This window comes from Artemia sp. Qi Xiang Cuo, chromosome 18, assembly GCF_049724085.1.
Source record: "Artemia sp. Qi Xiang Cuo chromosome 18, ASM4972408v1, whole genome shotgun sequence".
Taxonomy (NCBI): domain Eukaryota; kingdom Metazoa; phylum Arthropoda; class Branchiopoda; order Anostraca; family Artemiidae; genus Artemia; species Artemia sp. Qi Xiang Cuo.
In genome coordinates, this window is record NC_142811.1 from 49,504,953 (window position 1) to 49,532,380 (window position 27,428).

General features: G+C 36.7%; 1 protein-coding gene across 2 annotated transcripts in view; it reads left to right on the forward strand.

The window, feature by feature from the left end:
* The window catches only part of LOC148941598 (DNA excision repair protein ERCC-5-like), a 263,737-nt gene that overhangs the window by 195,954 nt on the left and 40,355 nt on the right, over window positions 1-27,428 (forward strand). For both annotated transcript variants that reach the window (XM_089104023.1, XM_089104024.1), the window contains one exon: window positions 10,449-10,679. In XM_089104023.1, the coding sequence (XP_088960149.1) occupies window positions 10,449-10,679 (231 nt within the window). The remainder of the gene's footprint in view (window positions 1-10,448; window positions 10,680-27,428) is intronic.

Consider the following 27,428-nt stretch of genomic DNA (forward strand, 5'->3'; position numbering starts at 1 on the left):
GAATTTCGCTCCCAATCTGGCATACCAGTCGCAAACCACATAGTGGCCTCCCTTGGTCAGTTTCGCCTGGAAAAATTTTTGCGCCTTCTATCGAAACGTATTTTCTAACTTTAGTTGTAGGATGTTCTTTAGTAAATGAATGAAATGTTCAGGATTTGACCTGCAACGTGAATTACGGGGTGATGCAGTTTTTTTTATGTTCTTACATCGAGTCTTCTTCTTCTTCAACTAAGGCTTTAATAGGATAACTTAAAAAGATAATCATGAACAGATTAATTCTTGCTTAGTTTGGATGTGTGTTTTTCGTATACTTCGCTATTTACAAGTTGGGAAGGAAGTAGAAAGAAGGAGCTGGAAAAAACCTTCTTAACCCTATTTCGGCCCCAGGACTGTTCCTAAAATTCACATTAACTCAATCCAGCATGGTTATGACCTAGGAGAAATCCCTCGTCTTTTTTTCTCCTCGATTTTACCATCTGTCTCGATTTTACCATCCTTTTCACGAAACTTAGAAAATAATACAAGATATCTTCTAGTTTTTTTTGGAGGGGGTATTATTTTTCAAAAGAGCCACCCTTGGTGTATTAAAATGACGTGCAGGTACTTCTGCCCGTTTTTCTTCTCTTTTTCTTCAAAGTATAGCCGTTTTTAGCAACCGCCTCATTTTCTTTTCTGAAGAATCTTTTCAATTTATAAGTCAAGATTCTTTTGAAAGAGGAACAAATTAAAAACCAGACCCACGAGGAACTTTGGAGCAAAAGAGTAAAATGATGTTTTCCCTTTCAATTTCGAGTGTATGGCTACCATTGTTTAAGATCTATGAAAGCCATTAATTACTGAATTGTGAGAATTTCCCCGAGGATTCTGCTTCTATTTCCCAGCAAGAAAAATTTCGTTATTTAAATGAATATTTATTATGATTACTTGCTCTGAAAATCGATTCTTCTTGGTTTGTGAAGACTAAAGATTTTTCTCTTGAATTGAAAATTTTTCCTTGAAAAAGTACTGAAAAATATGTTCAGTGCCCGTTTATATTCTCACCGCCCGGAAAGTATTTTCATTGCTCGTAAGGGTTTTCAATAAAAAAAATAATTTTAGAACCATGTATATTTTTGGCTCATGAATAATATTTTCAATACTTGAAAGGAATTTTGGACCAAAAAAATGTTTATTCGATTTTTTTTTTTTTTTTTTTTTTTTTTTTTTTTTTTTTTTTTTTGTCTAAGACAAAAGCCATTATTTACTGAAATGTGATTGCGCCTCCACAATCGAAGCACCACAGAATAACCAGAGATTCTGTCTCTGCTTCCTGACTGAAAAAATTTCACTGCTTAAATGAATATTTATTATGAATACTTAATAAAAAATTTAAAAATTTTAAATTCTAATAAACTTAATTAAAAATTAATATTATTTGCTTTTTTGAAGACAGAAGAGTTTTCTGTTGAATGGAAAATTGTCCCTTGAAGTAGTAGGCCTATAACAAAAATACGATGTTCAGTACGGTTCAGTACTCGTATGTTCAGTACGGCTTGCATTTTTAATGCCCGGAAAATACTTGAATAGTTTCTGGAATTTTCAATGGCAAAAATGTTTTCAGCACACACACACACACATATATATATATATATATATATATATATATATATATATATATATATATATATATATATATATATATATATATATATATATATATATATATATATATATATATATATATATATATAATATATATATATATATCCAATGCCCAAAAAGTACTCTGGGTACTTGTCGGTTATTGGAACACACATTCAAGAATTGGGCACAGGTTACATCTCAGAAAACCAGTTTCATAGCTAAAAACAAGTGATAGATGGTGCAATGCATTGGACTTGTATAATTTGGGCTATATATTTGTACATTAGGGGTGAGTGTTAGGTTAGGTTACTTTAGATTGGGTTAGGTTAGCTAGGTTGGATTAGGCTAGGTTTCCATAATTTTGTTTCTAAAGTATTATTTTATCATCATGTTTTGTTATTTTTCGTTAGGATTAACCTAACTTCGCTTTTTAGGTGTGTTTCCAATAACCGACTAGTGCCCTAGTTTGAATAGCCGCTCTTCAGTGACAAAACGTTTTCAGCGCGGTTCATATTTTAATACCCGAGAAATATTATCAATATATACAAGGAATTTAGGAACATTAAAATAAAATGGTGTTTTCTAGTCAATTTCGAGTAAATGGTTTCTATTGTTTAGGATTTGTGAAAAGTCGTTGATTGCTGAAATGTGAGAATATTCCCAAGGATTCTCTTTCTATTTCTTGACAAGGAAAATCTAATCGCTTAAAGGAATACTTATTATTGCTACTTATTCTGAAAATTATTTCAACTTTGTTTTGTAGAGACGAAAGAGTTTTCTCTGGAACTTCTTCGTCATGTTTATTTGATTCGTAATTAATAATAAGTTAATATACCTGTTTCAGACAATAAATCTTCTCAGGGTTGCCACTTGTTGCACTATGTTGCTAATTCTGGCACTATTTTTGCTTCTGCAGCACCGTAGCATGGTAAGGACAAAAAGTAGAGCTATTTTGGAAGGGAGATGCAAGCCTGATCGGCCTATGCATTTAGTGTTCAGGGGGTCACAATATTAGTTTCTTTTCATATATCCCGTTTCACACAGGTTTGAGTGAAGGGAAAGTGTCCATAAGACTATATGTGGGGGTGAGGGGTGTGAACGTATGAAAACTGTATTTCCAAATCCTTTTTTTGTAAGGGCTACTTCTCCAATGAACCAAAGATGGATCAGCTGCATCTTCTTGTGCATAAATGTTTTAATTCTCATAGCCTATCCTGTTTTAGCCCACTGGCGGATCCAGAAGGCCGGGGGACCCCGGCCTCCGAAATTTTTTTATGGCTCCCACATTCCTTGTTTTTTTCTGTGTATCATTCTTTTTTAAATAAATTTCTTAATTTGGTCAATTATTGGAGCCCTTGTTACATTGCCCCCCCCCCAAGATTTTGCTCTAGATCCCCCCCTGTTCTAGCCTTAGCTAAACGGACTGTATTGTAAATGCAGGTTTTTGCCATTGATGAGTTGAATATTCAGTTAATTCAGCAATGTGCGTGTTGGTTATAATGATTTTTGCGTACTAAACTATCGGTTATCGATCTTGGGAAGTAACTGAGTTCAGGGGCGTAATTTGCTATGGGGCAAGGGGGACTGCCCCCAGACCCCAGTTTGCCCTAACTGAAAATTAGCGTCTTCAAAAATCTTGTCGAAACTGAGATATACATGATTTAAGCATCCACAGAAATAGATCGCCTTTTTTAAGTATACGTTTGGCTTTATGGTACTAAATGGTTTATTTTTCGCTGTCATTTTCACTTGAATCGGAAAAATCGGCTGCAACTTCCCTCTCCCTCCAGTATTTTGACGAAATTACGACACTGGTTGAGTCTGGTGAATGCAACTTTCAAAACAGATCCATAATCTGTAATATGCCTATGAGGTCTTTCAAGTATTTTGCCTCCATCTCTTTGCGGTTCAAATGTCACTGATCCTTTTATGAACTACTTTTATGATCTTTTAAAGGTCACTGAACTTTCAAAGATAAATGTATGGCTTAAAGGTTCCTTGTATGGTTCCTTGTATGGCTTAAATGTTCCTTGTATGGCTTAAATGTTCCTTGTATGGCTTAAATGTATGGCAATTAAAGTTTTTTGAGCCTCTTAAATCCTGATTTAAATCATTGGAATTATGCATTCAAAACCGAAAGTCAAAGAAAATATTAGTCTTGTTGTCTTCTATAGAATCTTCTGAGCTCAAAAACAGGAAACGAGGAGTCTGTTTTTTCTTTTAAGTTTGTTTTCCATCCCCTTCGATAAATTTCTGCATATATTCTAAATGTAGTTTGTGTGCACCATTTTTCGTTGTTTTAGAAAACTGCTCATGTCCCCTCCCCAGTTAATTATAAATGTAGTTTAGGTGCACCATTTATTGTTGTTTTAGGAAACGGCTCCTCTCCCCTCCCCAGTTAATTCTAAATGTATGTTGGGTGCACCATTTATCGTTGTTTTAGGAAACGGCTTTTCTCCACTCCGCAGTTAATTCGCTGTTTTAGAAACAATTTATTATTGTTTTAAAAAACTATTTCTTTCCCCTCCCCGGGTTATTCTAAGTGTAGGTTGGGTGCACCATTTTTAGTTGTTTTAGGAAACTGCTCCTCTTCGCTCCCCACTTAACTCGTTGTTTTAGAAACAATTTTTCGTTTTTTTTTAGAAAATTTGTCCTCTCCCCTCCCCACTTAATTCTAAATGTAGGTTGGGTGCACCATTTTTGTTGTTTTAGGAAACTGCTTTTCTCCGCTCCCCAGTTAATTCGTTGTTTTAGAAAATTTGTCATCTCACCTCCCCACTTAATTCTAAATGGAGGTTGGGTGCACCATTTATGTTGTTTTAGTAAACTGCTCCTCTCCCCTCCCTACTTAACTCTAGATATAGGCTGGGTGCGCCATTTTTCGTTGTTTTAGGAAACTTTTTCTCCGCTCCCCAGTTAATTCGTTGTTTTAGGAACAATTTTTGTTGTTTTAGAAAACTGCTTCTCTCCCCTCCCCAGTTAATTCTAAATGTTGATTGGGTGTACCATTTTTAGTTGCTTTGGGAAACTGCTCCTCTCAGCTCCCCACTTAACTCTAGATATAGGCTGGGTGCGCCATTTTTCGTTGTTTTAGGAAACTTTTTCTCCGCTCCCCAGTTAATTCGTTGTTTTAGGAACAATTTTTGTTGTTTTAGAAAACTGCTTCTCTCCCCTCCCCATTTAATTCTAAATCTAGGTTTGATGCACTATTTTTTGTTGTTTTAGGAAACTGCTCCTCTCCGCTCCCCACTTAACTCGTTGTTTTAGAAACAATTTTTCGTTTTTTTAGAAAACTCCTTCTCTCCCCTCCCTAGTTAATTCTAAATGTAGGTTGGGTGCACCATTTTTAGTTGTTTTAGGAAACTACTCTTCTCCGCTCCCCTCTTAACTCGTTGTTTTAGAAACAATTTTTCGTTTTTTTTAGAAAACTGCTTCTCTCCCCTCCCCAGTTAATTCTTAATGTAGGTTTGGTGCACCATTTTTTGTTGTTTTAGGAAAATTCTCCTCTCCGCTCCCCACTTAACTCGTTGTTTTAGAAACAATTTTTCGTTTTTTTAGAAAACTCCTTCTCTCCCCTCCCTAGTTAATTCTAAATGTAGGTTGGGTGCACCATTTTTAGTTGTTTTAGGAAACTACTCTTCTCCGCTCCCCACTTAACTCGTTGTTTTAGAAACAATTTTTCGTTTTTTTTAGAAAACTGCTTCTCTCCCCTCCCCAGTTAATTCTAAATGTAGGTTGGGTGCACCATTTTTGTTGTTTTAGGAAACTGCTTTTCTCCGCTCCCCAGTTAATTCGTTGTTTTAGAAAATTTGTCCTCTCCCCTCCCCACTTAATTCTAAATGTAGGTTGGGTGCACCATTTTTGTTGTTTTAGAAAACTGCTCCTCTCCCCTCCCTAGTTAATTCTAGATATAGGCTGGGTGCGCCATTTTTCGTTGTTTTAGGAAACTTTTTCTCCGCTCCCCAATTAATTCGTTGTTTTAGGAACAATTTTTGTTGTTTTAGAAAACTGCTTCTCTCCCCTCCCCAGTTAATTCTAAATGTTGATTGGGTGTACCATTTTTAGTTGCTTTGGGAAACTGCTCCTCTCAGCTCCCCACTTAACTCTAGATATAGGCTGGGTGCGCCATTTTTCGTTGTTATAGGAAACTTTTTCTCCGCTCCCCACTTAATTCGTTGTTTTAGGAACAATTTTTGTTGTTTTAGAAAACTGCTTCTCTCCCCTCCCCAGTTAATTCTAAATGTTGATTGGGTGTACCATTTTTAGTTGCTTTGGGAAACTGCTCCTCTCTGCTCCCCACTTAACTCTAGATATAGGCTGGGTGCGCCAATTTTCGTTGTTATAGGAAACTTTTTCTCCGCTCCCCAGTTAATTCGTTGTTTTAGGAACAATTTTTGTTGTTTTAGAAAACTGCTTCTCTCCCCTCCCCATTTAATTCTAAATCTAGGTTAGATGCACTATTTTTTGTTGTTTTAGGAAACTGCTCCTCTCCGCTCCCCACTTAACTCGTTGTTTTAGAAACAATTTTTCGTTTTTTTAGAAAACTCCTTCTCTCCCCTCCCGAGTTAATTCTAAATGTAGGTTGGGTGCACAATTTTTAGTTGTTTTAGGAAACTTCTCTTCTCCGCTCCCCACTTAACTCGTTGTTTTAGAAACAATTTTTCGTTTTTTTTAGAAAACTGCTTCTCTCCCCTCCCCAGTTAATTCTTAATGTAGGTTGGGTGCACCATTTTTAGTTGTTTTAGGAAACTGCTCCTCTCCGCTCCCCACTTAACTCGTTGTTTTAGAAACAATTTTTCGTTTTTTTAGAAAACTCCTTCTCTCCCCTCCCTAGTTAATTCTAAATGTAGGTTGGGTGCGCCATTTTTCGTTGTTTTAGGAAACTTTTTCTCCGCTCCCCAGTTAATTCGTTGTTTTAGGAACAATTTTTGTTGTTTTAGAAAACTGCTTCTCTCCCCTCCCCAGTTAATTCTAAATGTTGATTGGTTGTACCATTTTTAGTTGATTTAGGAAACTGCTCCTCTCTGCTCCCCACTTAACTCTAGATTTAGGATGGGTGCGCCATTTTTCGTTGTTTTAGGAAACTTTTTCTCCGCTCCCCAGTTAATTCGTTGTTTTAGGAACAATTTTTGTTGTTTTAGAAAACTGCTTCTCTCCCCTCCCCATTTAATTCTAAATCTAGGTTAGATGCACTATTTTTTGTTGTTTTAGGAAACTGCTCCTCTCCGCTCCCCACTTAACTCGTTGTTTTAGAAACAATTTTTCGTTTTTTTAGAAAACTCCTTCTCTCCTCTCCCTAGTTAATTCTAAATGTAGGTTGGGTGCACCATTTTTAGTTGTTTTAGGAAACTACTCCTCTCCGCTCCCCCCTTAACTCGTTGTTTTAGAAACAATTTTTCGTTTTTTTAGAAAACTCCTTCTCTCCCCTCCCTAGTTAATTCTAAATGTAGGTTGGGTGCGCCATTTTTCGTTGTTTTAGGAAACTTTTTCTCCGCTCCCCAGTTAATTCGTTGTTTTAGGAACAATTTTTGTTGTTTTAGAAAACTGCTTCTCTCCCCTCCCCAGTTAATTCTAAATGTTGATTGGGTGTACAATTTTTAGTTGCTTTGGGAAACTGCTCCTCTCTGCTCCCCACTTAACTCTAGATATAGGCTGGGTGCGCCATTTTTCGTTGTTATAGGAAACTTTTTCTCCGCTCCCCAGTTAATTCGTTGTTTTAGGAACAATTTTTGTTGTTTTAGAAAACTGCTTCTCTTCCCTCCACATTTAATTCTAAATCTAGTTTAGATGCACTTTTTTTTGTTGTTTTAGGAAACTTCTCCTCTCCGCTCCCCAATTAAATCGTTGTTTTGTTCACAGTTTTTCTTTTTTTTAGAAAACTCCTTCTGTCCTCTCCCCAGTTAATTCTAAATGTAGGTTTGTTGCACGTTTTATATTTGTTTGAGTATACTAATCATCTCCGCTCCCCTCTTAACTCGTTGTTTTATAAACAATTTTTCGTTTTTTTTAGAAAAATGATTATCTCCCCACCCCCGGTAATTCTAAATGTTGGGTGGGTGAACCATTTTTAGTTGTTTTATTAAAATTCTCCTCTCCGCTCCCCTCTTAACTCGTTGTTTTAGAAACAATTTTTCGTTTTTTTAGAAAACTCCTTCTCTCCCTCCCTAGTTAATTCTAAATGTAGGTTGGGTGCACCATTTTTAGTTGTTTTAGGAAACTACTCTTCTCCGCTCCCCACTTAACTCGTTGTTTTAGAAACAATTTTTCGTTTTTTTTAGAAAACTGCTTCTCTCCCTCCCCAGTTAATTCTTAATGTAGGTTGGGTGCACCATTTTTAGTTGTTTTAGGAAACTGCTCCTCTCCGCTCCCCTCTTAACTCGTTGTTTTAGAAACAATTTTTCGTTTTTTTAGAAAACTCCTTATCTCCCCTCCCTAGTTAATTCTAAATGTAGGTTGGGTGCACCATTTTTAGTTGTTTTAGGAAACTACTCTTCTCCGCTCCCCACTTAACTCGTTGTTTTATAAACAATTTTTCTTTTTTTTATAAAACTGCTTCTCTCCCCTCCCCAGTTAATTCTAAATGTAGGTTGGGTGCACCATTTTTAGTTGTTTTAGGAAACTTCTCATCTCCGCTCCCCACTTAACTCGTTGTTTTAGATAAACTTTTTCGTTTTTTTTTAGAAAACTGCTTCTCTCCCCTCCCCAGTTAATTCTTAATGTAGGTTGGGTGCACCATTTTTAGTTGTTTTAGGAAACTACTCTTCTCCGCTCCCCACTTAACTCGTTGTTTTAGAAACAATTTTTCGTTTTTTTTTAGAAAACTGCTTCTCTCCCCTCCCCAGTTAATTCTAAATCTAGGTTAGATGCACTATTTTTCGTTGTTTTAGGAAACTGCTCCTCTCCGCTCCCCACTTAACTCGTTGTTTTAGAAACAATTTTTCGTTTTTTTAGAAAACTGCTTCTCTCCCCTCCCTAGTTAATTCTAAATGTGGGTTGGGTGCACCATTTTTAGTTGTTTTAGGAAACTACTCTTCTCCGCTCTCCACTTAACTCGTTGTTTTATAAACAGTTTTTCGTTTTTTTAGAAAACTGCTTCTCTCCCCTCCCCAGTTAATTCTAAATATTGACTTGGTGCACTATTTTTAGTTGTTTTAGGAAACTGCTCCTCTCCGCTCCCCACTTAACTCTTTGTTTTAGAAACAATTTTCCGTTTTTTTTTAGAAAACTGCTTCTCTCCCCTCCCCAGTTAATTCTTAATGTAGGGTGGGTGCACCATTTTTAGTTGTTTTAGGAAACTGCTCCTCTCCGCTCCCCACTTAACTCGTTGTTTTAGAAACAATTTTTCGTTTTTTTGGAAAACTGCTTCTCTCACCTCCCCAGTTAATTCTAAATATTGACTGGGTGCACTATTTTTAGTTGTTTTAGGAAACTGCTCCTCTCCGCTCCCCACTTAACTCGTTGTTTTGGAAACAGTTTTTCGTTTTTTTAGAAAACTGCTTCTCTCCCCTCCCCAGTTAATTCTAAATATTGACTGGGTGCACTATTTTTAGTTGTTTTAGGAAACTGCTCCTCTCCGCTCCCCACTTAACTCGTTGTTTTGGAAACAATTTTTCGTTTTTTTAGAAAACTGCTTCTGTCCCCTCCCTAGTTAATTCTAAATGTAGGTTGGGTGCACCATTTTTAGTTGTTTGAGGAAACTTCTCTTCTCCGCTCCCCACTTAACTCGTTGTTTTAGAAACAATTTTTCATTTTTTTAGAAAACTGCTTCTCTCCCCTCCCCAGTTAATTCTTAATGTAGGTTGGGTGCACCATTTTTAGTTGTTTTAGGAAACTGCTCCTCTCCGCTCCCCACTTAACTCGTTGTTTTAGAAACAATTTTTCGTTTTTTTGGAAAACTGCTTCTCTCCCCTCCCCAGTTAATTCTAAATGTAGTTTCGGTGCACTATTTTTTATTGTTTTAGAAAACTGCTCCTCTCCCCTCCCAATAAACGTGCCAATTATGGGATTTCATAACCATGAGAAAGAAATTTAATCTTTTATTGAAAAACGAATAAAAACAATAGCCGAAAATACTCGACTTTAGCGATATCTTATATCAAGTGGTATTTCAATCATATCATTGAAATTTTGTATAAAATTTTGTACACGGTACTGAGTTCGAACATACAGTAATAATTTTACGCCACTCTTGAAGCTGTGGACATATGGAAAGACAAATTCGGTAATATGTCTCCGGCACAAACTAGGGCCTGGAAAGGTATTATTAAGCTCCTATATCCATCCCCTTCTTCTTTTTTTCCAGGTCGCTGCCCTTTTTTTCAGCTGGACGCAATTTTATGCTGAGGAAATACACTTTCAAAAATAGATTACACCCCTTTTAAGCATATTGTAAAATGTGATCCACCGCTTTCCTCCAGTTCACGAACTACAGTGGCCGTCAACTGGAAAAGAATGACCTGACAATAAAATGACATAGTTTTGTCGGCAACTTCTGAAAATAAGTACGTGACGCTATACAATGGATACTTGAACCCTAAAGAGAGTATATCAATTCAGAATAAGTAGGTTTCAATTAAAATTGCGTTGACTTTCCTGCGGAGTTCTTGTAAGCTTGCCCTGTTTTGTCTTTTGTCATGCAGCTCGGGAAATTAGTTGAAACTTTCAACATACCTTTTGTTGTTCTTTTTTTTGGGGGGGGGGGTATGTGAAAGACAGAGCTACCAAAAGTAGTAATAAGAATAAACATAAATGTCTATTTAGTAATTACTCTTAGTAAATACTGATATAATAAATTAGTATTTATTTACTAATATTATTTCTTATAGGGTTGGATCGAGACCAGTTAATATGTTTAGCCCTACTCACTGGCAGTGATTACACAGAAGGAATTGAATCCATTGGGCCTGTCACAGCCTTGGAAATATTGTCAGAATTTCCAGGTCACGGAATAAATTCCCTCAGGGCTTTTAAATCATGGCTGGAATCACAAAGGAGTAAAATAGCTGTGAACGAAAATCGAATCAGGAGAAAGCTGAAGGAAGTCAAGCTGACGCCAGGTTTGTTTTCATTTAACTCTAAATTCCAGTAAAGCGCCACCATGATTCAGGTTCATTAATTTTTCTATCATATATACATAACATACTAAATATACAAATATCTGGCTGTGAGGCAGGCTCGTTTTGCACAGATAAAAAATAACTAAAGAAACAAATGGTTAATTGATCAAAAAAAGACATGATAAAGAAGAAAAAAATTGACATAATATTAATTACCACGCCACAGCAGATACCCCACCCGATGATACACAAAAAAGAGATACATTTTTTTTCTTAACTAGCAATGAGACATCAAGAAGAAAATCAAGACTCAAGAAAAAGACTGAAAAAAGTAAATAATAAAAAAAATAATTAATAAATAAAATAATTAATAACTATCCAAAAGGAATGATCTTAACTTATTTACTGAAATTCCAAACTATAAATCAAAATCGAATACTGCAGCAACCATACTATTTGTAAGAGGAAAAACGGGATTTCTCTGAAATTATCAATGCCTGGCGATGTTTGCGTATATTGCGAGTTAAATGGGAAGATGGTACAGCAACTGGGAACTATCTTCCATGCGAAGTAACTTCCATCCCTTGCTCTTTTCAATCACCGTCATCTCCTTTTATATACGGTATATACGGGTTTTATTTATACGGTTTATATATATTTCTCACTTCTTACTTACTTTATATATATTATATATTTCTTACTTTATATATTTGTCTTACTATTTGATATCGTTATTTTCGTATTAATCACAAAGGTAACGCATTGTTAAAATAAGACATAAAAAATAAGAAAATAAAATAAGAATTATAAATAAGACCTAAATAAGAAAACAGATATAAGAATTATAAGATTTCAAATATAGATTTCATTATATATTAGGTTAAAACCTAAGACTGAAGCCGGATAGACAGGCGTTTGGTGTCTCCTCAGCACCTTCCTCTAAATGCGGATGAATTTCTTAGACTTTGCTGAAAACTAATGGGAATACAGCACTAATAAATTATTGATCATTTTATGTTGGATTACCAAATTGAATTTCAAAATGTTGCAATTACAGACTAGACTGTTGGAAATATCTTTTACCGTCAGTAAGGAATCTATAGGTTTAAGAGTCAGCTATCTCTGAAAGCCTCACAGCTATCTCTGAAGCTCTGTGGGCCTTTTGTGATAGTTTCCAGGTCCGGCTTGAACTCTCTTAAAGATTTTTAGTCATGGTTGGTTTGACAGAAGAGTAATATAGCTGTCAACAAAACGGGATTAGGAAATAGCTGAAGGAAATTAAGCTGATGCCTGGTTTGTCTTAATTACCGCTTTTTTTCTTTCTTTTGGGAATCACTCTCTCTCTGAAGATGTAGTAGAAAATCTTGAGCTAGGCATTTTTTTTCTTTTTTATAACACTTTCTTTTACTCTTTGCTCTGTAAGTGTTAATCTTTCAGACGATTTGTATTTAGGCATTTATATTAAAGTAATTCTTAACAAACAAGAGTAAAGAGGGTCGTCGAAATAAAAATATTTTAAATTATTTGATAAGAGGTTTGAACATAAAAGACAGAAACGATTGCCTTACGTAGGAGGGGAAACAGTACCCTTACTGATACACTGAAAGTGCATTAGAATACATCATGTGTATACATTATATATCAAGGAGGCACGCTTGTGCCTCTTTAAAGAGGCGACCCACCACAATGTTAAGCGATTTCCGGTCCTAGCGGTCACAGAGAGACAGCGGTGATCGCATTTTTTTAGCCTAAGCTCCAACTAAGAAACGTGCAAAATTTCACCCCCCTCCGACTTTATCTTCATGGGTAAAAGTGGGCTGGAAGTTTCGACCCTCCGACCACAGCTCCCCTTTAACGTTGTCCGATTGGGCTGTTTAGAGGTTATGCTTTCCTAGGGCCCGGGAGCTTATCCTCGAAATTTCAGCTCAATCCGATCCCTCCTTCCCTGTTTCCCAAAAAACCAACATAGCCACTTAATGTTCATTTCTCTTTTTTTTATTAGCCACGCCTACAGGCCACAGTTGGCAACAGATCTGGGTGAATGAGGACTCATTCGAAGTGGAATTCGACCTGTTAGGGCCTTTTTATATTTTCAGACCGAAAAAATTATCCCCCGAATTTATATTTACCAAAAACCTCGTTTTCCTATAAAAGCCCATGTTAATTTTTCCCACCACAGCCCCCCTTTTACGTTGTCCGATCGGGCTGAAATTTAGAGGATAAGCTTTCCTGGGGCCTGGGAGATTAACCTCAAAATTTCAGCTCAATCCGATCCTTCCTTCCCTATATTCCAAAAATCAAATATCAAGTTTTGTGGGGATTTGCTTGCGTCAAAGATAGATACGAAAGACTAAAATAATATAACAAGTGTCTCTGTGGTACAATGGTCGCTGTTCCTGACTGTCAGGCGGAAGACCCGGGTTCGATTCCCCGTCAGAGGAACTTTTTTATACATTGAATTTAAAGTTTAAAAAAGAAACTCAGTTTCTTTTTTAAATCCAATCTATTAAATCCTTCGGCTCAACAGGCGTCTCCAGAAAAAAATCACAGTCGGCCTTCAGGTTACAGGCAAGTCTCTACTGCTTTGATAACATGCCGTATATCCGCATGCTCGAAGACAAGTTGAAAAAAGAAAATTTTACTGTGCATTTGATTTGAGTATTCAGGAATTAAAAGCCTTAACACAAGAATCTTCAAGAGCGGGGGTTTGGGGGGCGGCAGCCCCCAACTTTAACTCCTGACTCGATCAGCTAACAGTTAGTCAAGCAATAATAAGTAATAAACTGTACAAAAACGTGCAGAAATTATTTGAAAAAAACTACGTTTTCTAAAGAGTTAAAGAAGCTGAGTCACAAGTTCGAACCTTAAAACGTACAGGGATTAGGAGGTACAGTTGGGGGCTGCCGCCCCAAACCCCCGCTTTTGCAGCCTTTAAATAAAAAAAGTTTTTTAACCTGAAAGTAAGGAGCGACATTAAAACTTAAAACGAACAGAAATTATTCCGTATATGCAAGGGGCTGTGCCCTCCTCAACGCCTTGCTCTTTACGCTAAAGTTTTTATTGTTTAAAAAAAAGAGTTGCGAGAGGTCAAACTTTAGCGTAAAGAGCGAGGCGTTGAGGAGGGCACAGCCCCTTTCATATACGGAATAATTTCTGCTCGTTTTAAGTTTTAATGTCGCTCCTTACTTTCAGTTTAAAAAACTTGTTTTTTTTTATTTAAAGGCTGCAAAAGCGGGGGGTTTGGGGGGCGCCCCCCCCCCAACTGTACCTCCTAATCCCTGTACGTTTTAAGGTTAGAACTTGTGACTCAGCCTCTTTAACTCTTTAGAAAACGTAGTTTTTTTCAAATAATACTCACATATAAATATACATATATATTACGATCCGATGTATTCGTTGTGATAATGGTTGTAAAATGTCGTCTAGCCGCAAGTTTTGCTTTTGCTTTATTTTCGAGCATCATTACCTCATACTTTTTTCCATGCCTTTGCTTTAGCTGTTCGCATTTATTCAAAATCATGTGTTCCAATGCCTATGCACACTGAAATATCTGAAATTGGCATAATACATTTTTTATTCTTTAGTTTAAAGTAACATGGTGGCAAATGAGCAATTTCACTTGAATTAAGAAATTATGTCGCGAATTCGATTTCTCCCTCCTGCTTAACATGTTCCTTATTCAATCGTAATTTTCTGAAACATTTAAACTCCGCAATGGCATAATTATTGTGTTATTATTTAGTTTCAAGTCACATTTTGTTTGCAATTCAATGTGATTTGTTGCTGTTTCTTGATCCATGTCCTTTTCTTTAGCTGTTCAGTCATTTTTCATGTTGGTTAACTTTGCACGTGCCATAGATACTGAATATTAATTCATCTTTCTATTTTTTACAGGCGCTAAGATAACAAGCTCCGTATTCAATTGTAATGTTCCGCAAAGTAGTTTGTCATCTTGGGTAATTTTGCATGCGTATTAATACAATAAACGTCATGATAAACGAAAACGATAAATTGTTATAGATACTTAAAACGATAAGCCCACTTTTAGCGTGAAAATGATGCAGTTTATGCTGCTTAAATGTGCTCATAAATATGAAGTCATTCATATGATTTTTTTTTTTCAAAATTTAATGCTTTAGATGAATTTCGCATAATCATCGCGTTATTCTTTAGTTTTAAGTTATGATGTCTGAAATCAGCAATTTCAATTGAGTTAGGAGTTTTTGACATGAACTAAATTCCCTCTTCCTCTTTATCTTTCACAGAGACATATATTTTATATGATTTGTAATCGCCTGGGATTAGTTATGATTCTCACTGTTGCTTCTGTTCTTAGCGCAAACTTTGTTTATGATTCGATGTGATCATCGCTGTCGCTTGTCTTCCAACCGTAGATTTCGTTGTTCCTTTTTATTCCTCACTATTGATGAATACCAGTAGCTTCTAACTACAGATCGCTGTTCAAAATTTTCGTTTGCAATTCAGTGGGATTCTTGCTGTCGTTTGTACCATGCCCTTCGCTTTAACTTTTTGGATATGTCTTTGTCACATTTGATGGTCCGGGCTGTTGTACAAAATTTCTTCTTGTTGTTCAAACTATTATCATTTTTAACCATTATCAGTTAAATAATGTCATGCTGTTTGTTCTTTGTTTAAGCAAACAGATTTTAAATTAAAAGCAATGCCTTTGTAAAATTACAATTTTCTTTACTTAGTGTTCGGTTACCGTTGGCCCGATCTCTACATCTTTTGGTGCTAGACGTGGCTTTACCAGCTTCTGCTTCATACTTACCTAACAATTACTTCCTTTGTCAACGCTGTTGCGCTTAAGTCCTGTTTGCTTAAGTCCTATTTGCTCAAGTCCTGTTTGCTCAAGTGCAGTTTGCTTAAGTACTGTTGCGCTTCTTTTGTAGTGCGAGAGAAAAAAACAAAACAACCAGGCTCATGTAATCATAAGGTTTTAAATTCATAACTATAGAGGCTAAACATCCCGCTGCTCCATCTGGTTGGCTTTTTTTTACCCTGGAATTTGTTTTTCCGGATTTGAATTTTGTTTCACTTGTTTCCCTTATGTATGAAGTTTTCTGTGCCTTGAAATTTAATTATTTTCTTTCATCTTTTATTTTGAGTTTGTTTTTTCTTCAGTTGAAAAAAAATTCTAACTGTGAATTTGAACCACTCAGTATTAATTTTTATTGTCTTTAGTACGACTTTTTTTTCCTTTTTCATCTCGTTTTTTATAGATACCGGTAAACCACTCAATTGTTAAATTAGGTGAAACCCCCGTTTGGGTTCCACGTTTTCCTATGTAAAAAAGGAAACAAAATCAGATAACTGAGCGTTTTAGGTATTTTATTGTCTGTATGGCAGAGCGCATGCGAGTAGTAAGGCAATAGGGAATATCACGAGTGATTGCGTAATATGTCTTACCACGGGCAGTCACCTTTTGATTCTACGAGTGATTGCGTAATATGACTTACCATGGACAGTCATCTATTGATACAGACGGTACATGCCTTACCAGACGGGTTTCTGAGGCAACACCCATTTTTTGGAGCCAATCAGAGATAGCAGAGGCTACTCCACATACGGTAACTTGATTAGTAATTAGATTCAAATATAAAGAGTGATTTTCATTGTAGTTCATATTAGTAAGAGAATTGAATTCAGAGAGAGAATAGTTTATTTGAGAGGATATTAGTAAAGAAAATGTGTAGAACATTTACACTATTGGAGCTTGATGTTGGAGCAGGTAGCAGCAATGATACAAGGGCAAGAGAACCAAACGTGACTGTGGAAATAACACGAGGATGTAGACTAAGCCTTGAATAGGACGATATGTATGCTAGATACGTGATATCTTTAAGAAAATTGAAATTGGACGAGCAATTATGCTTTGCTGCAAAACTGAACAATGTGCATATTAATAGACTCCAAACTGCATTAGATATACTGGTGGAATATATTGATAAAAAAAAATTGAATACGTGATAATTATTCTTGTAATTATACTCAATAAAATTGTTTCTAAATTGAATATATTTTTCTTTCTATAGTAGACTAGTGTATATTTTTTTTAGAGTAGAAAAAAAGAATCCTGGTTAGTCTGAAGTTGGTTATGAGAGTGTTAGGATTCTAAAAAATGGATAGATTTGAGAAAGAGCGAATCATGGGGAATCTTTTGTTTATGGAAAAACGTTTGATTCTAGATGATGATTTTCTGGAGTTATCCATTCAAAGGATGATATTTTCTCGGGGAATGCTTGTCGATATTATTTGAAAAAAAACTACGTTTTCTAAAGAGTTAAAAAGGCTGAGTCACAAGTTCGAACCTTAAAACGTACAGGGATTAGGAGGTACAGTTGGGGGGCTTCCGCGCCCCAAACCCCCGCTTTTGCAGCCTTTAAATAAATAAAAGTTTTTTGAACTGAAAGTAAGGAGCGACATTAAAGCTTAAAACGAACAGAAATTATTCCGTATATGAAAGGGGCTGTGCCCTCCTCAACGCCTCGCTCTTTACGCTAAAGTTTGACTTCTCACAACTCTTTTTTTTAAACAATAAAAACTTTAGCGTAAAGAGCAAGGCGTTGAGGAGGGCACAGCCCCTTTCATATATGGAATAATTTCTGTTCGTTTTAAGTTTTAATGTCGCTCCTTACTTTCAGTTTAAAAAACTTCTTTTTTTTTAACTCCTCTCTCTATCCCACTCAATTTGTTGATAGTAGCTCAGTTTCATTTTGGCGGTGAGAGTGTCAGCACATGAAAAAATGTTTCATACATGTCCACTATGCATGTATACACTGGGCAGCTGGTCATCATGTCAGAGTTGTACAAAAATTGATAAGTATGATGAAAAGTGTAGATTTTGCAACCCGTGTAAATTGCATAGAGTATATGCTATACAACTTAAAGGTTGTAATTCCCGTCTTGAAGGGGTATGTGACTCTCATCTTTGAGGGCACCTATGCTCTAATTGCACCCATGATAAATATAATCAGTGGGAGAATACATATCCTGGTATGATTGGAAAGAATCCTAAGCGTGATTTTAGTTTATTGCTAAGAGTTTGGTATCGTCGTGGCTTTAGATTGTATTGGGAGGAGGAGCCAGGTCAGCGATTCAACTGTTGGAACTACAAAATAATTTTGTTTCTACGCCATCGTTGGGAAGACAATGACTACTATGATTATAAGCCCACTGATTTTTATTTGGCTGTTACGGAATGTGATTCGCCACTTGAGGACACTGTTTGTGACATTGCTTCAAATAAGCAAATTGAAACATGCGAATTTTACAAAATGAACGAAAATAGTATCATTGACTATACAAAGAAACACGACAAGTGTGAAGTTGCAGTCTACTGTATAAAATGTGACCCCGATATTGCAGAGCATCAGGATTAGTATACAATGAATTGAGATAATCTACTTGCATTAGTCGTTCTCGGCAAATACCTATACGTAGTAAAAGAAGAAATCAAAAGAGTAGAAAAGTTGTTTTGTATCATGTATATCCTATATCTATATAAATAAAAAGTTTTACAAACATTTTTAGAACATTTTATTCGTAGTGAACTAAATTCAATATTAAACACACTTGAAAGTATATTTTCCACAAGAAAGTCGTTCAATCGTGGAAATTCAATGTAAATGTTGAGAAACTGATTGTAGGTATAACCACGACATATGCACGTGAAAAAGAATAGTGTCTGAAAACCGCATGTCTTAGTCTTTAAATCCTGTACTCTCCCTTGATTTTGAATGATAGTTTTCCCACTGCTCTCAATAAAGTTGCTGATGTGGGGGGTGTAGAATTTATATGATAGGCCAAGAGGTTAAATAAATTCGATATTCTTCGCTGTTTGAAAGATGCATAGGCAATGGCCTGTCTTCAAAGTCGATGGACTGCTATTAACAATGATTAGGGTATTGTTAACACTTGGAATTTTTTCAATGAAGTCCGATGGTATGCAATAGGACTTGTACTGAGACATGTATAAATCCATATTAAATACGCTGATTATTTGGTTTGTGTTCATGGTGCTAGGTCTAGTAGAACACTGCCGTCGGGTGTGATTTCCCAATAGGTTTCTAATTGACTCAATGATATTAGCGTGATACTCTCAGTCAAGGAATTGGCAAATGTGAACTCTAAACGTACATTCCCCGTTCGTACTATGCTCATATCCTGGGTGCCAGACAGGTCCAAAACAATTACACCATGATTTTTTGAAAACATTGAATTGGTTATTCCATTTTTTAAATAGTTATGAATCATGATCTAGGGATTGCATGGTCAACTCATACAGAGTTCTATAGGATTTTTTGTCAAATGATAGAGTGTACAGTGGAATTCCATTCACTTTGCACACAAGGTTAGATAGACGAAAAAAATTAAAATCATGGGGGGATGCAGTCCAGGTTCCAACGGTACTGCCACTCTTCGCATAGGAAAAAGCGAGTTATGATGATATTCCTCCATTTATAAATGATGTATCGGTGTAACTTCGAGAGTCAGTGGCAATGTGACGTTGATTGGTGATCGTATGGGGGGTAACCATTGGGATATATTGAATAACTCATGATTTAATTTTCCAACTAAATGATATTCCTGGGTCACTGCACTAATTAAATCACCGTCAGTATCAACACCTGATCGATATTCATAGCCCAATGACTGTCCTCTCAACTTCTTATATGCCTTTGGTGTCATCATCATAAATTGTATGTAGCTAGCATAGTTGGATAAATTATTGCTAGTGCTCACCAATGTTCCATTAATAAATACATTAATCTGTTTGAGCAGGTTGTGCAGAATACAGTTTTCATAAGACAGGCCATCGGCAGCAGACGGGGTTGTATTATCTGACTTTTTCTTTACCGCAGCATTTAAATCAATAAATGTTGATGACAAATCAATGAAATAGTCCTCATTGGAAAATATCTGAAAGTGTATATTTTCCGAGAAGGGTTGTTGAGGATGAAATTGTTCATAGTGGCCATACTTGACACTGACCTCAATATTTTCAACATTGAACAGATTCAATGAGGTTCTAATTGATGGATGTGATTCCTTGTGGGGGAGATAAGTCATCTTAAGAAAAGAAATCCTTCTTTGATCTAACAATCTTTTTCTTCTTCTTCTTGTTGGTCTTCTTCGTTTTATTCCTCAAAGTCCTTGTTGATGTCCTTCGCTTCTCGCCTGGGTAGAGACTGGTGAGTGAATGACGCCCACGCATCCTTTTTAATCCCTTCCCATTTTGCTGAGATTTTAATTGCTCACCAACGGCTCTTGCTGAAGATCTAATATTTTCCTTAACACTCTCGTTGAAATTTTTCCCGACCCCCAGTCCTGTAGTGTTGAGGCAGCAAAATTTGATGCAGCAGGTACAAGATATTTTCTGGCAAGGCGTAGTGTAGAACGAAATAGTCTAACAAACCAGCCACCAAGACAATAGCCAGACATTGTAGTACGCCCTTTGTGATATTCCAATCCATGACCTATTTTACGAGGACTCACAGCACCAACATAGCAGTCGATATCAGGACTGACAATTGAATTTCTTCTATTGTTCATTTTAGGCGGTGACGACGATGATGGGTCGAAAATGACATGTAATCACAGCTAAACCTTTTGTTATTGCTAGAGGACTACCCAATTCACTTCTTAGTGTTAACTGGCAGAGTTCCAAATACGAAGTGTTTACAGGAACATACTGAAGATGCTTTATATTATAGTGATGAACATGTTCATGGGTTGTTTTTCGTTCAAGAACACGTAGGTGGGGGATATTTGAATTATCAACTCTCGATGTTTCCACAAAGGATGCATAAAGAAATATACAAGAGTCCGAGGCGAGACCAGGTGGATAATCAGCAAAAATAACTTGATCCGTCCCAATAACAGTGCCTGCGTTTTTCCCATTGATCATATTCTGTTTGAAACCAAGAACATCTCTCAGATTATCATTGAGATGAATCGTTTCAGTGTCAACAGATGAGGTGTATAAATCCTATCGTGCTCCATTCAATAATTAAAATGGAATGTACCATTCCTACGATATGAGATTTTTCTATTGATTGCACGACACAAATCCGTCATAGTATCATATTCTTTCTATCTCAATGTAACATCCGGATACTCGCTAGATTTAAATGCTTCAACCCATTCATACTCGACAAAGAGTGACCAATTGAATGGTATAACTTTTATCTCATACACACGATCCTTTCTCAGGATATCATAGGTATTTTTGAGAATAAAGTCGAAAAGAGCAACTTCATACTTTCCATCATCGAATTTGATTGCGGGGGTGAGTTTTGTCCAAAAATAACTAGTTCTATTCAATTAGTTTTAGAGGAGGTCGGAAACATTGGACATAAATGTTACATAGAAATCACTGGGCATCGTTAATATCTTCAGCACCGACTAAAGAATCAAAATGAGAGTTGCATTCTAGCCACCGAACAAGTAACTGTTTCTTGCCCTTGCGAGTACGAGTCTTTGTAATCTTTTCAATTTGATAGATTTCACTATTAGTTTTACCTTTTTGTAGTTCATAGTCATAAAAGCCGCCGAGAATCTCTTCATCTTTGGTATCTCGCAGACGATAAGTTATGGGTTTGGTGTCCAGGATTTTTGCCACTTTAAAAAGTTCAGTGGATCACAAGTAATTACCCTTTTCAAAAACATTAGTTGTTCTATTAATTCGTATCACCAACATTGAATTTTGCAAACCCAACATATTTTACGGTTTTAATGGCCAATCTGTCATCTGGTGATAGGAGCATAGGATAGTTTGTGTACGAAGGCGCGAAATTGTGTCGTTCGCTGTTTTAATTAGACTGGCCAATAACAAGCACATGCAGTCTTCATCGCCCAACGACTCAACTAAGTCCATCACTTACATGGTATTACTAGAATCTCGTTACGCATGAGTGTAAGACACCCCTAAGGCTTTATGTATTTTAACACGATTTGAATTTGACGAATGGTAAACGTAAATGAATGTCGCCTTACAATCCAAAGCGATCTTACTGCCCTCTAGGAGTGTGTTCTGAGAATCTTTAAAACGTCAGATCGCCGTGTCACCGGTCACTGTTCCCACATCCGCACGCATAGCGTTTACAGTGTCTCATGTGATGCTTTAACTTTAAATCAGAGCGAAATCTTTGATAGGCATGTTGGACAGTAATAGCATACACCATCCCGCTTTTTACCCTCACATAAAACCCTACTAATATCTGTAATTGGATTAAAATGTCCAATTGAATCAGGTTCTGTGGGTGGCGTGTATAGAAGCCAAACCCAATGCTCTACTGACTCAATGGACGGAGCCCTCACTGGAAATAATACACCTTTTTTATCAGAACGCTGACCCTCCTCAAATTCTTTTTCATACTGCAACACCGTGACACCAATCTTTAAATGTGCATTAGCCCGCTCAAAAATATCTATTCCTTTTAATGTCACAGGAAACTGACCATTGAAACAATTAAAATCTACTTTAGGAAACTTTGAATCCTCCCTCCCATTAACTGCTAATTCGTCCAACTTTTTCTTAGATGCATTATCGCGCAGAGGTCTATAGGTGGCAATCAAAAATGCATACTTGAAATACTGTAGCCTTGCATCGAGTTAGATTCGTCGTAGCCCCCTACAACCCTCTTAATCAGAGTGATATTTTAATTCAATATTCCCAGCCCCATCTCTTAAAACAAAGTCCTTTTAAATCTTCAAATGTTAACGATGAAACTCTCAATAAATAAGACAACCGGCCCGCTACCCCCCTCGTCATAATTATCCAATTTAATTTGAATGCTACCGACCCAACTTAAAAAAACTCCTCATAATTCCGATAATTGCGGGCGAATTGCTAACATCTCTGTATATAAGTATTTTGAATAGAGCTCGCTCACATTTCCATTTAAATTTTTTTAGTGCTATTGATGCTTTTAAACTGTCCCTCCCTCCCCATGCCCCCATCTGTTCTTCAAGAAGGGCTCGAATCTTGTTAACATATAAAAGAGTAATATCCAAAGGATGTGTTATTGTATCCCCTGGCACTAAATAGTTGAAGGGGTCACCGAATTTGGCGGATTAGACTTTTGTATGGTGCAAGGCAGAGTTAGAAAGGAACTGTTTGAAAAAACTACGTTTTCTAAAGAGTTAAAGAGGCTGAGTCACAAGTTCGAACCTTAAAACGTACAGGGATTAGGAGGTACAGTTGGGGGGCTGCCGCCCCCCCATACCACCCGCTTTTGCAGCCTTTAAATAAAAAAAAAGTTTTTTAAACTGAAAGTAAGGAGCGACATTAAAACTTAAAACGAACAGAAATTATTCCGTATATGAAAGGGGCTGTGCCCTCCTCAACGCCTCGCTCTTTACACTAAAGTTTGACTTTCTTACAAATCTTTTTTTTAAAAAATAAAAACTTTAGCGTAAAGAGCGAGGCGTTGAGGAGGGCACAGCCCCTTTCATATATGGAACAATTTCCGTTCGTTTTAAGTTTTAATGCCGCTCCTTACTTTCAGTTGAAAAAAATTTTTTTATTTAAAGGCTGCAAAAGCGGGGGGTTTTGGGGGCGGCAGCCCCCCAACTGTACCTCCTAATTCCTGTACGTTTTAAGGTTCGAACTTGTGACTCAGCCTCCTTAACTCTTTAGAAAACATAGTCTTTTTCAAGTAATTTCTGCACATTTTTGTAAAGTTTATTACTTATTATTGCTTGACTAACTGTTAGCTGATCGTGTCAGGAGTTAAAGTGGGGGGGCTGCCGCCCCCCCCCCCCAAACCTTCCGCTCTTGAAGATTCTTTTGTTAAGGCTTTTAATTCCTGAATACTCAAATCAAATGCACAGTAAGATTTTCTTTTTTCAACTTGTCTTCGAGCATGCGGGTATACGGGATGTTATCAAAGCAGTGGAGACTTACCTGTAACCTGAAGGCCGACTGTGATATTCTTCTTGAGACGCCTGTTGAGCCGAAGGATTTAATAGATTGGAATGAAAAAAGAAACTGAGTTTCTTTTGTAAACTTTAAATTCAATATATAAAATATTTCCTCTGACGGGGACTCGAACCCGCGTCTTCCACCTGACAGCCAGAAGTAGCGACCACTGTACAACAGAGACAATTGTTATATTATTTTAAGTCTCTGCAATCTATTTTTGACGCAGGCAAATACCCACAAAACTTGATATTTGGTTCTTGGAAAACAGAGAAGGAGTGATCGGATTGAGCTGAAATTTTGTGGATAAGCTCCCAGGCCCTAGGAAAACTTATCCTTTAAATTTCAGCCCGATCGAACAACGTTCAAGGGGGGCTGTGGTTGGAGTTTCAAAAATTAACATGGGCTCTTATAGGAAAACGAGGTTTTTCGTAAATGTAAATTCGGGGGGAAATTTTTTCGGTCTGAAAATATCAAAAGGCCCTAACAGGTCGAATTCCGCTTCGAATGAGTTCTCATTCATCCGGATCCGTTGCCAACTGTGGCCTGTAGGCGTGGCTAATAAAAAAAGAGAAATGAACATTAAGTGGCTATATCTGGTTCTTAGAAAACAGGGAAGGAGTGCTCGGATTGAGCTGAAATTTCTAGGATAAGCTCCCATGCCCTATGAAAGCTGAACCTCTAAATTTCAGCCCGATCAGACAACGTTAAAGGGGAATGTGGTGGGAGGGTCGAAACTTCCGGCCCACTTTTACCCATGAAGATAAAGTTGGAGGGGGTTGAAATTTTTCACTTTCTTAGCTTGAGTTTGGGCTACAAAATGCGATCACCGCCGTCTCTCTGCGACCTCTAGGACCGGAAATCTAGGACCGGACCTCTAGGACCGGACCTCTAGGACCGGAACCGGACGGAAATCTTAACATTGTGGTGGGTCGCCTCTTTAAAGAGGCACAAGTGTGCCTCCTTGAAAAATTGGGGAGTGTTAATGCTGATGGGGTATTGTCTCACTACTATTAGTACTATCGTTAACCTCAATGGTGGGGGATGGCATAGAATCATCAATAGTACCCCCACCCCCAGTCTGTTCAATTGCATTAGTGGGCCCTGGTGTAAAACCACCTAATTTGCTGAGTATGGCTTCCAGGGTATTTGGGGATAGCTGAACAAGCCAGCCTGTATTGTCTTGTGACAGAATTTCTTTATGAGCACCCGGTTTAGATACACTTGTACTACTATCACCTAAATACTGATTCATAAATCTATTTGTCCTTTCAGGATCCTCCACCATTTCTGTGTCACAAATTAAGTCATCTAGACTAGTCATATCTCAAAAATAGTCATTTAGAAAGCCACTTTCCCACACCATATTATTAACAATAACTAAAGTATCATCAGCAGCATCCCTAAACTCCATTGGCGTTGTAATTATTGCCACAGGCTCACTGTAAATTAGTGCTTCTTGAGGTGACGATGGTGGTGGTGGCTGGCAATTCACTGATCTTAATCTATAAAAAACAGGGTTTATTTCCCATGTGAAATATCCAGTATTTTATAAAGTCAAAAACTATGCGAATTTTTCACACCGTCAAAACTTTATTTCCCTCCTAGCTTTATATTGTCTAAAAGCTGGACTAAATAAATCGTTGGAAGAACAAGGAGTTTTTGTCCCACCACCTGAACAATTAAAAGATACAAAGGTACGGTGATATGTCTTTCATAATGACAACAGAAAAGCCGAGGCAAAGGAAGTTTTTTATTTTATTAATGGTTTAGTCAGGGAAACGAAGCCTTATTCTATTAACCTTATTCTAGAAGCCTTATTTTTACAGTTTGATTTAGAACAAAAGAATGACTTATAAAAGTAACGGTTTTATTCAGATCAAGAATAACATTTAAATTGTAAATGCCAAATAGGGATCTAACTCAAATGATTGTGCCTGATGGTCCCAACTCTCAATGAAACTGTGCCATCTTTCAACCGAGGCGGTATGTTCTATGAAACACACCTCTTCATTCCCGGTTAATGACGATGTAGCCCATACATCGGATGGTGGTGTAGGTGCTTTTTATTTAAATTATTCTTATTTTCTTCTGAGGGTTTAAGGGTATGGTGGTGGTGGTGGTGGTGGTGGCAGTGGTATTGGTAGCGGTAAACTTGGACTAAATAAATCATTGTAAGAAAAAGAAGATTTTGTCCCTCCATATCAACAATTAAAAGAAACAAAGTTACGGCGATATGTCTTTCATAATGATAAAAGACAAGCCGAGGCTAAAGAGGAAGTTTTTGTCCTACCACAGCCACCACCAGAACAAATAAAAGAAACAAAGTTATAGGTATATGTCTTTCATAATGACATAAGACAAGCCGAGGCAAAAGGAGAAGTTTTTGTCCCGCCATCTGAACAATTAAAAGAAACAAAAAGAGGTCATCAATTCCATCCATACCTTTTAAAATAAAAAACCTGGACTAAATAAATCGTTGGAAGAAAAAGAAGTTTTTGCCCCACCACCTGAACAATTAAAAGAAACAAAGTTACGGTGATATGTCTTTCATAATGACAAAAGACAAGCCGAGGCAAAGGAAGTTTTTATTCTGTCCCCCTCCATCCCTCTTTTTCTATAATGATCCCTATGACTTAATACACGCGACTATCTGATTTTAAATTATTAAGACTGAAAAGAAGAATTGATGAATGCTAAAACATAAAATGCAAAAAGGAGTATCTGACCCCTAGGTTGCCGCTAATTCACCGTTCGTGATCTATTTTCCTATGCGAAATTACAAATGTCTTATAATTTTTTTCACCCCACTCCTCCACACTCTTTTTTCTTCAATAATTAGCCCCTTGAGTAAATACACACGCGCACATATAAGTAGCTGATTCGAAATTATTATTAGCCGAGTAAGCAATGCTCCTTTCTTTGAGTTTGCATAATTAAAATCACCACTAAATAGATTTCATTGACAAGTGCCTTATGTCAGGTTTCCCCGCATCGCATATTATTTACAAGTCAATCTCGAAAATTTTTATTGACCTCAATCATAGAAGGAATCGATTTAATAAATTATTATAATAGTTTCAGAATATCTATCCCCCTTCTTGTCTCCTAATTGTATAGCTAGAGTTTTAAATTCAATTTAAAAAAGAACCGCGATCGACAAATAACAATTTTCCTTAAATTCCAATGTTAAATATCTGTCTTGCATACAAGAAACTGCCGGGTTTTTACGCATAAATTTGTTACATCCAGAAGCGTTCCGCATTTGATTACGCTAAGAGGGGCATGCTAATCTGGTTTCTACTATTATTTTTTAACTACGCTACATTGATGCTATCTATGGTAAATGGCAGGAGTATGCATGACTCTTATTGGACACATACTTTTCAGGTTAGTTTTTGGAAAGGCATAACTAGTTATATAAAGTCAGTAGGAAGTCCTCAAAACAGAAAATTTGCAATTATTACAAATGATGATTCTCTATTTTGACAAGGGGTTACACAACAATATAAAAACTTTGAAAATGAAAACCAAAAGTTTCAAGCTCAGTACATATCGTTGTTAGAAATCGGACTTCAATAATCAAATATCTTTGAAAAGACTGTACTATGAAAAACATTAAATTGTGGAAAGAGCAAAAAACTGGTAATTGCAAAAATATTTGTGTATATTTCAACAATATACTCGAGATTGTTATTGAATTGGAGTTGATTTTGAATTGAAGTTATCAAGTATTTTGCAATAGGTTGCATAGGTTGCATCAAGACGCTGGTAATTGTAGACAGAGAAAAGCCAAGACAGAT